Consider the following 10,533-nt stretch of genomic DNA (forward strand, 5'->3'; position numbering starts at 1 on the left):
GATGTGCCTGCCGAAGGTCGACGCCTGCACGTGAGATGGCGATGCCAAGTGCAGGTGGCTAGCTCGAGCGTGTCAATGGCCATTACAAGAGCTCAACGCCGGCGTGCAGCAGCAAGCAGGCTGTTGGAGCTCGATGTCGGCGGCGAGTGGGAATGGCTAGCTACCGTGTCGATGACGGCTGCTGGAAACAATGGCAGCCTTCAGCAGTTGCAACTTGCAAACTGCAGTTGTCCATGGCGCCGGCTGCCATCACGTGCCGGTCCAACATCAGCATTAGTATTAGCCTTTCTCTCCAAGGCAAATAGCAGAGGCCACAAATACGGCAGTATAAAAACAAATAGCACCAACGCAGTAGATGCACGCAAGTTTAAGTGCTTGGCTCCATGACCATCAGCAACTAAGCGCCTGCAGGTAAATCTGAGAAAAGGCAAACACTCTAGCTTTTATGATTAATCGGTGCCTTAAGAATTTCGGAGGACATCAGTGCTCCAGGTGGAAAACACATTCAGTTAAACGCTGCAGTTTGCTTGCATGGAGCTTCATCTGCGCCTTTTGTTTTCTGGCAGTAAGCATCTTGGTTGCCGCATCCAGACTCCCACCATTTTTTAATGGCATCTGCATTGAGGAAAAAGGATACAATTTTCATCAACTTGCACTGAAATAAATAGAAGTAACTGTTCAACAATATATATGGTTGAAATGCACGTCCATAATTATTTTTGTGTGCGATATTGAAGGACAAGCAACACCTGGTTGAGAGGGGAAAACTTAATCAGACAGGACTCCAACTTTTCTCATTCTAATTTTTTTACAATCAAACCTGAATATATAAAAAAAAAACAGGAATCAATTCATTATGGAAGCATTGCCTTTAGTTATGCAACCTTATGGTACAGCAAGCTAGCATTCATGATAACGTGATACAAGATGAAGTTAGAGGGAAGGAGGCAAGGAGATAGCTTACAGGGCTGGAGAATAGGGCAGCGAGGTGGGATTTTTAATGTTCAATTATTTTCAAGAAAATATCATCAGAGTGAAGCTTGAGAGATAATCTACAATATGTTAAAGACAAATATATCCAGCCATCAACCCATATCTTTCTAACTAGCTTACCATACTGATTTAACTTAAGCTTACAAGGTACGTCACTACGTTCATAAACATTTTTTTGGAAACACAAGGATAACTATAGTAAACTAGCAAACTAAAAGCTCCATCGAAAAGAGATTGAACATGTATAGTACTGTACTAGTTAGTAGCGAGATCCATCTGTTTGATCATCAAACAAGGATAACAATAGTAAACTAGTAAACCAGAAGGCTCCATCGAAAAGAGGCTGAACACTGTATCTAGCTAGTTAGCAACCATTAATGAGCTGGCTCATTCAGCTTGCAATCCGAGTTTACCCAATCACATGGTCAAAAGATCACTTTAAGAAATATGCGCACATCAATGATGTGAGCAATAGGTAGAAGTAGAACTGTACAAGTGTACTAGAATATAGAGCAGAAGGTTCCAAAAACTGCTAGAAAATGCAAGTGTGCCTAGTATTGTAGAAACTTGTCACCATCACCTGCATAATCTAAGCTGTCTAGCTATAGAAAACATAAGTATTGGCAAGTTAGTGCAAAATAGATCCCTGTTAAACAGGCTTGCCAAGCTAATGGTTCTGTTAATATAGACCCTGATAAATCTGAAAAAAAAATAGTGAACACTAAATCTGGTTCGTTTCCGTTGATATGGACCCTATGACTCACCACTCAGACCATAAAATTATGTTAGGGGACACACTCATTTACCCTGGTTTTGCTGAAAAACAGAGCAAGCTTACCCTGGTTTTTCTGACAATTAGATGTTTGAATCGAATAAATTTGATGTCATTTATCAAGACAATATACATGCTTGTATCCTTCTCCGTACTAGAGAAACAAAGATTCTGACAGAAAATTTAAAAACCATTCCCAGATTTACCTGCAGGCGCGCCTTCCCCACTAGCTCTAAATAGTCACGAGACGAGATGCTCTCATGACAATTTCTCCCTTTTCAGAAACATCTAGAGTCAACACCTTGGTCCTCCAGCGACTTCCTCCGGATGTCGAAAACCAAAATCTACAAAGTCAACAGAGCATATTTCTTAGAGCTAATATTTTGACTAATCATATTCCTGTAAGAAAAAAAATGAATGATCAAGGAAATCACAACTAAATTTACCGAAACATCCACTTTGTCATTCCAGTTTATTCCTCCCACAAAACGATTCTTGCATATATCCAGGCATCATTTTCCTCCAACTGGTTATAGCAATAAGAAAGAACTGAACTGAGCATAAAGTAATAGAATGCACATGCATATAATTTTTCACTGTAACTAAATCCTACAAAATCTATAATACACTAACCTGGACTGTAGTAGAAACTTCCTCTCCCTCAAAACAGCGGATAATATCACCTCTACGGAGCCCAAGCTTCTCAGCATGAGACCCACTTGACACCTGAGGTTTAATTGGCAACAATTACTACATAATATGCTCCCAGTACAGAAATAAACAGTATAATGAACATACATACATCTTCAATAACAAGACCACTATCCACTTTGCATTTTCGCCTTATCCTCTCAAGGTGACAGAGATCCAGAAGCTTGACAGCGAAAAGCTTCAATCTGAGGTGGAGCCGAGGGATGCGCCTATACATATTTCCAGAATGTAGACATAAACATGTAACCTTTTTAAATGAGTCATTTTCATTGAATTCTAAAACTATTAACATGCTGGAAAGCTGCTGATAGTATACCAAATATTTTGCAGCTCAATTTTAATCCAACATTGCAATATTCATGGTAAATGAAATTAAAACAATATAAATCTTTTGATCAAAGAGACTAAATGGTGCAACTAATCTTGAAAAATGTATCTATCCAAAGGTTGAACCGAGTAGAATCATATCATACCCATGATTCTTCCAGAAGTAGAAGCACTGGTGCAAGATAGAAGTAGGTATGAAAGATCCGCTCGTAGAGTTGTTGATCATGCCAACGATATTTGCACTGAAGTCAACTGCTGGTCCTCCATCATCAAACTATCAAAATCGCATCCACAATGTTTTAGAATTGAGACAAAAAAAATTGATGAATCTGATAACAGTAAATAAAACTCATCATAAAAAAACTCTGAAGTTACTAAGCTCCCATGAAACAGAACGCCCTCAGAAATCTGTTTTTTATCGTTTGACGCAATCTAAACCGCCTTTGATCAGGCCACTGGCCTTATTTCTCCACTCTTAACTAAATTAGTAAATGAGCTATAAGCTTAATTAAACTTGACATGAGTGCATTATAGGATGCTTGTGTTCCATTTTGAGTACAAATACACAGTCAGGTTCTTGATGTTTTCGGCTACGCAATTTCAAAACAGGCTAATATTATCAAAAAAAAAATCAGCAGTGTCCACTTAGAATGTTTGTCAGGCTACGACAAATTGGAAGATAGAATGCAATTTTCACCAAATTTGGAAAGTGCACGGCTCAGTCTGGCGTTATTGCTTATTGATAACGTCCTGGATTTCTCAAGTGGTCATGCTTATAGTTTAACAAAATAACTTTTTGTCAGAACTATCAGAGTTATAGAGCAGTCAAAAATTAGACCACCGGACAATCCCATCTCCAGCCGACAAACTATTGTGAAACATAGAAAGAAGAGAGGAAATAAAAGATGTGAAGCATTCTTATCTCTTATCAGTATACAAGTAGATGAACAGTAAGTACTTGCTTAGCTTTGGAGCTATCATGCTAATTGTTTCAGCTTTGGAAAGAAAAGCACTGGAGTTAGAAATATAGGTTTCACACCAATATTTTTGGCTGGCAGGCATTGCAACTTGTATTGGTAAACATCAATACATCATCTCCATCTATTTATTGCTCTCAACGAGTGCACCCTACAAATCAAAGCCTTACATATAATGTTGATCCCATATTCGTAATTCATTCCCTGTTTTTATTGCTTCGCAAACTTAAATGTTAATTGCTAAGAATTACTGGACAAATAGCTGCAATATGTGTAGATGAAACATATTTCTGGTGGATACTGCATGTCAGTTATCTTTTGTAGTTCTGAATAAATGTGCGGTCATATTTGTATTCTCTTCTGTCGGTTTACAGTCTTTGTGATGATTACATACTGATGTTTTCATATATTTTAATCTTTTCAACAAGGGAGTGTGAGGAGCTTTATGATTAGAAAGTAACCATAGAGACCCTGAACTAATTTGCTTGAAACAAATCAACCAAGTTGTTCCTTTCATTTACTATTTTTGAACAAAACAAATGCAGGCTGCTATTTTCCAAGGTGTGACTATGTGAGATCTTTACACCTCAGTTAAAACGCCGCACATGGTACTGATCTCTTCCAGTTAGATCTCTTTGGTTGTGTGTTTCTCTCTGACATTCCTTCCCCTGGAGGTTCTTTCTACTCTGATGAATCTTTGGTGGTTATAGTAGCATATATATAGCATATCTTTGGATGTAAAGCACTAGAAAACTTGAAAGCGGTGATATTGGTTTGGTATGATTATTATCCACTAATCACATAATTATTATACAGGTCGGCCTCTTTCCCTCCATCAGAACCCTACTTACTTCCACCTGTTATGCATATTATGTTTTCTGACTAGGTGATAGAGTTATACTTCAAATGAGGAAAACACAGGCAGGAAAAGGGTTGCTATAATCAAACTTCAAAGGTAAGCTCCTTATCTTGCTTGCTATAATTTTTGCAATCATGTGTCACAGGCAGGGAAAGGGTTCGTGCGGGGTGGTGGCCATGGGGTGCAGGATACACTTTATCGCTGCCATTGTGTAACCAGAAGCTGACACGTCGGTGTGCCCTTTTGGTTCTGGAAGAATAACATCTCATTAATTGTGTGATTATGCTTTGATGAATGCTCTCGAGGAATCAAGCTTGCTTAAGATATAAGTCTATTTGATGGTCTTGTGACAATTATTAGATTTTTATATTATACTCATACTGATACTAGAGGTAACTTTAGATAACTTCCTACTTATACTGAGAATGATATTCTGACTGACACTAGAATTTATTGGGTGGTTGCCAATGCCATTTGGTTTTCACTCATATCACTGAAGCTCAACTGGTTCAGGTAGCAAACTTGCTTGCATGTTTTGGATTCTTTACTGGCTATATTATTCAAGTTCATCTTTATTCTAATCGATGCTTCCAGAAGGTCAGCTTTGTGGTTCAGTCAACTAGATCCTACACTGCAGTTTTTCCTTTCCATTTTGCCAACAACTTAAAAACCTAGCTAATATATCTTTTCAGGTCTTCTAGGAGCCCATGAAGCAATAGGCAAGCAATAGAAGTTGTTCAAAGTGAATAATATTAGCCTGTGATTTGTTTGCATCACATGTTTTCATTAAAGAATTCCTTCTTTGCAGATTTATAACAAGAAACAAGGCATAACAATGGAAAACTGTGCTGTCTTTGAATATATACCTCATTGTCATCATCTTCAGAAGCATGTACATGAGATGTTGTCTATGATACGTGTTTGGATTCATAGATTTTGCCCTGCCATAGGTTATTCTCAGGTTCAACTTCTCATCTCTTCCAAGCTGGACAATTTCTTGACCGGATTTCACATTGTCGACAAACAAAGGCAGCTGGGGGCATTGACCGACTTTAACTTTGAAAAAGGCAATATCATAATGTTCTTGATGGTACAAGAGGTCACCCTCTGCAGAGGTATCATCTAAGAAATGGACAATCACCTAAAACAATATTTGTAGAAAGTATTTCAGATAATCTGAGAAAAATAAACGCCCAAACCACGAACTTCTGCACAATAGAAATTAGAAATGTACCTTAGCATCAGGACGGTACTCATCCTTTCCTAACCAGTGGTCAATGGACGGGCAATTTGAGCGGATCAGATGCGCCGTCGTCAAGACAACCCCAGTTTTAAGATGATCATTCCATTCAAATAAAATGCCAGAACACCTCTGCAGAGGCTTGCCATCTACAAATTAATACATACAAAAACACATTCATAAGCAGTAAGAAATTCCACAGCAATGCTAGACAGAGAAATGACTATCAGAAGATATTACATACCAACAAATGATGAAAGCGCGAGAACAAAATCGGCAGCACGAAGTACAGCCTCTCTTCCAGATTCAGATTCAGGGACTGGAAGAAGGTCCTCTTCATCAGATAGGCAAGCGGAAGGATCAAAGTCAAGTGTTGGAAGTTTACTCTGGGCATCTACAAGATTATGCAACAGAATAGAAATGTTAACATGCTCTCCTAGGAAGGCTATAACCAAATTTTATTTTTTCAATGCAATGAAACGCAAAATCTCTTGCATTTTCTCGAAGAAAAAAAGATTATGCAACAGACAGCTAACATGGTCTTAAGGGACCTAACAAAGAAGTGATTACTAGCACGCGTATTATCGAGTGAAATGCGCCATAAACTCAAACTCAAACTGATTGCACACTTTAGGTCAACAACTCAGGAACTGGTATATTTAGGCCATAAATTGGTCTATTAGATCAAATAAGGCCAAAACCGATTTGAATGAGAAAAAAACAGCCACGTAGCTGCCACAACAGCATAACTTAAAAGCACTTTGATTAATTTGTAGAGGGTGTTTTTCTAAACTAACCATCATAATAAAGATAATGGCTCAAGGAAAAAAAATTGAAAAATATTTGTTGCATGGTACTCGAACACATGCCATTAGGAACAAGCAAATACCTTGCTAGCCACTAGGATATTTTCTGATTGGTGTGTTATTAAGCATGGGAAGGTATATATTACAATAACCTTTTTAAATTAACTTTTGAACTCAAAATCTGTTCTTTGACCGATCGCTTTCCCTTTCGTTGAGCGAGTAGTATTGTACGAGAACCAAAGGGAAAAAGGTACTGTAGCTATAAGCAGCCGTATAAGTTTTTTTAATTGAATTATGCATCCATCTATGTTTAATTACGCATGTTGCTTGCCATCTGACAGAAAGTACATTGTACTAGCATAGTTATTGCCTCGGGCTTCCGCAAAAAAAATTGCTCGCTAGGAAATTTCCACATTTTTGCTGTTTGGCTCAGGGAGCAGATTCTACGTTAAAAGGTAATGTAGAATCTTTGTAATATATGGAGTATGCTACGTTTTATTTCACAAAGCGCTTGATGTTGTGATGGTTATAGTGAGTCGCTTGCACCTACATGATATTGTGGGTTCGAGTCCTGCAACCTACTCTCTTTGTTTGTAAATATAAGACTTTCTATAGATTTCACAATGTGGATTACATACGGATGTATATAGACATATTTTAGAGTGTATCACTAATTTTGTTTCGTATGTAGTCTATATTGAAATCTCTAAAAAGACTTATATTTAGGAATGGGGGGTAGGTTTTTATTTTATTTTTTCCTTCATACACTGTGATGGTCAGTTTGCAAAACCACTAAGTGAACCAAAGCGCAAGGGGTCTAAGCTATGTTGACACGGCAGCCACGTTGTTCTTCGCCTAAAGCATGCAATCAGTTTGAGTTCATGGAATAATAATGCATTTCACTCCGCATTATCAAGATGCGAATAAGAAGAGGAACGGAACTAAAAAGGGGCTTATAGAGGAAACCTAGTTTTTCGTGTAGCTTGTCTTCTTCAATCCTCAAAGCCTTGTGTATTGCCGGTAAGCGGAATCTGAGTTTAATAAGCGGCTTGCAGATCGTAGAGCAGATCGGCTTGTTGTATGGCGCTCCCTCTCCGTCACTGGGGATATACGGCTCGCAGATCGGAGAGCTCGGTGCAGAGGAGACCACCTCTTCCTCCTCCATCTTCTCCTCCTCCTCCTCCTCCGATATGCCCAGATTTCTCTTCTTCGCGTCCTGACCCTCTTCATCATCCTCATCAGGGATCCTCGATTGGGTGGTGCCGACCGCGAGCGCAGGAGAGATTGGCCCGGGTTCCTGAGGAGTCGGCGGCAGCCGCCGCCGCCGTTGCTTTCTTACGCCCAACGTTGATCCAGAGATCTCCACTTCTGTAGGGATAATACGCTTCTTTCTTCTAGCCCTGCTCGACATGGTGGACAGCAAATTAGGACGGTGGCCGGAAACGCTCGGGCGCCGTCGCCGCCGGAGGATAGAAATTTGGCGGGTTGGATTTGGGGCTAAGAGCATCTTTAGTAGAACCTTCGAACCCTTAAATTCTGGAAAATAACCCTTTTTTTTACAGTTTTCGTCGAAAAAACGACGTAGACTAGAATCCTTAAACCCTTAAACCCGTAAAAACTTTCAGGTGTCGAACCTGTAAACGCCCTCGCAGCCTGTAGAAGTGAGGGTTGGGAGGGCAAACCCAATCCCAACCCGCACTCCTTTTCATCTCGAGCGCGGGAGGGAAACTACACGTCCCAGCCGCCGCGCCATGGATCCCCTGGCCGCCGCCTCCGCGCCGGCCCCTCCCGCCCAGGCCGCCGCCGCTTCAGCCCCGCCCGCCCCCGCCCCCGCCCCGCACGCCCCGGCCACCGTGGCCGACGTGGTGGTGGCGACCCACGTCGGGGCCAAGCGGCGGCGGGCGGGCCTCGCACCGCCTCCTCCCGCCCCGGCCGCTGCCGCCCCCCGCCCCGGCCACCGCGGCAGCCCCGGCCACCGTCCAGCCCGCGAAGAAGAGCCGGCCGAAGGTCTCCTCGCGTGGGCCGCAAGGGGCTTCCTCGAAGGCCGCCGGCGCATCCCCAAAGCGGAAGAAGGTTACGGCGCGGAAGAAGCCCGCGCCCCCGGTCGTCGCCGTCGCCGAACCTCCTCCCGCCGCACACGAGGTGTTCGAGGAAATGGCAAACCCAACCTCGTTCATGGACCTCCTTCAAGACGTGGAGGTGGACCTCGGGGCTCCGCCTCTAGAACCCTTTGGTGAGGAGGTTTTAAGGTTTGGGGTAGGGGCAAAGACTAGAACCCTCAAACCCAACCCTTATAACAGAATATTCCGTTATAAGGGTTGGGTTTGAGGGTTCTAGTCTTTGCCCCTGTTTTTCAACCCTTAAAAGTGTCAAAAATGTGCAATTCTCAGGGTTTGAGGGTTCTACTAGAGATGCTCTAAGTGACGGATCAAAAGAAATGACGCTAAGGGACGCCTCAAAAAGAAATAGGGTCGCGCGACCACAAGGGCCAGCCCACAGAGTGGGGCAGTAGGGCCCGGCCTGTGGTGAATCGTGCATGTACACATTGCATAGAGTCACGCGAGCCGTCCGATCCGTCAGATCGAATCTGGTTTGATCGTCAGATCTGTTCATGCAACAAAAATTATTTATTTAAGCAAAAATAAACAGCAATGTGGCAAATTTCAGTTACGGATGCATTAAAATTATGGTTGTAGCAAAAAATATCAACGTGGTTGTAGAAAAAAAAAGACATTGATGATGTGTGGCAGCAAAATAAAAATGTGGGTTATAGCAAAACAATCCGATGAACCCCGGTTGCAACTCTGATGAACATGTATGTACTTTTTTTAGTGAACGGTTGTAGCAAAAATTAACACCGGTTGTAGCAAAAAACAAACGTCGGTTGTAGCGAAAAAATCCGACGAACTCGGGTTGCAACCAAACGTGGATGTATCTTTTTTAGTGAACAAATTGTAGCAAATGAGAAACACCTGTAGCAAATTTAAACACCGGTTGCAGCAAATCTAGATGAAAAATGCTGCCTGACTCGGCTAGCCACCCGCGGGGTCGAGCGCGACCGGCCGAACAGTTCGGTCGGTGGGCCGGCTCCAAGCGTTTCTCTTTAAGGAAAGGGCAATTCGTGTTTTTATGAAAAATACTTATTTTCAACCGGTTGGATTTGGGGCTAAGTGACGGATCAATTAAAATAACGCTAAAGGACGCGGCATCAAAAAGAAATAGGGTAGCGCGGCGACCACAAGGGCCGGCCCAGAGAGTGGGGCACGAGGGCCCAGTCTGTGATGAATGGTGGATGTACAAATTGCATAGGATCCATTCTAGTTTCTCTTTTTAAGGAAACTAGCAAAAAGGTTTATGCGTTGCAACAGGAGAAAATAATATCATACGTTTTTACTTTATAAAAAATGGTCTATAATCTAAGTATTTGTAGCCACGGTCCAAACAAAAATGAGCTTATCCTACAAAAGCACAATTTAAGAGTCCACGGTTTTTTTATTTAAACATGTCTTGCATGTAGATTTAACATGTACAAAGAAACACGTAAGTGGTCTTTAATTTCGTCTCCAATCATGATTTTGTTGGATGTTCATTCACAATCCGGATTAGTACTAATTAATATTGCACCCTATATAATAGGTTTTTTTAAATGGTTAACTTATAAAATAAGATCATATTCATATTCTACATATTTTTATAATCAAATTTCATGTATAACATGTTAAATTTAAAGTTACGGTTTTAAAGATATGAGTATTTAAAAAAATATTTGATATATATTGTGGGTTTAATATCAGAAACATTAAGGGGTTTTATATAAAATAGCATGACAAATTAAGAATACCTATTTT

The 10,533-nt window shown here is 41.0% G+C and overlaps 1 protein-coding gene across 2 annotated transcripts; it reads right to left on the reverse strand.

Moving 5' to 3' along the window:
• Window positions 1–273: 273 nt before the first annotated feature.
• LOC123404166 lies at window positions 274–8,184 on the reverse strand. Of its 2 annotated transcripts, XM_045098084.1 has the most exons (10): window positions 7,652–8,184; window positions 6,124–6,273; window positions 5,874–6,028; window positions 5,506–5,780; window positions 2,950–3,077; window positions 2,568–2,685; window positions 2,212–2,491; window positions 1,972–2,109; window positions 750–820; window positions 274–615 (listed from the first exon to the last, which is right to left on the reverse strand). In XM_045098084.1, exons 1-5 carry the CDS (start codon window positions 8,094–8,096, stop codon window positions 3,026–3,028), a joined length of 1,077 nt encoding a protein of 358 aa, XP_044954019.1. In that variant the 5' UTR covers window positions 8,097–8,184; the 3' UTR covers window positions 274–615; window positions 750–820; window positions 1,972–2,109; window positions 2,212–2,491; window positions 2,568–2,685; window positions 2,950–3,025. The 2 variants fall into 2 exon arrangements, with proteins under 2 accessions (XP_044954019.1, XP_044954018.1); XM_045098083.1 differs by lacking the exon at window positions 750–820.
• Window positions 8,185–10,533: the final 2,349 nt, after the last annotated feature.

This window comes from Hordeum vulgare, chromosome 6H, assembly GCF_904849725.1.
Source record: "Hordeum vulgare subsp. vulgare chromosome 6H, MorexV3_pseudomolecules_assembly, whole genome shotgun sequence".
NCBI classification, from domain to species: Eukaryota; Viridiplantae; Streptophyta; class Magnoliopsida; order Poales; family Poaceae; genus Hordeum; species Hordeum vulgare.

Bases quoted from the DNA above. Each gene is read 5' to 3' on its own strand.
- LOC123404166 (XM_045098083.1), bottom strand. From the start codon at position 8,096: ATGTCGAGCAGGGCTAGAAGAAAGAAGCGTATTATCCCTACAGAAGTG. The intron at 5,781-5,873 runs GTACATTTCTAA...ATATTGTTTTAG, and splicing joins AGTACCGTCCTGATGCTAAG to GTGATTGTCCATTTCTTAGA. The intron at 3,078-5,505 runs GTATATATTCAA...CGATTTTGATAG, and splicing joins CTGAAGATGATGACAATGAG to TTTGATGATGGAGGACCAGC.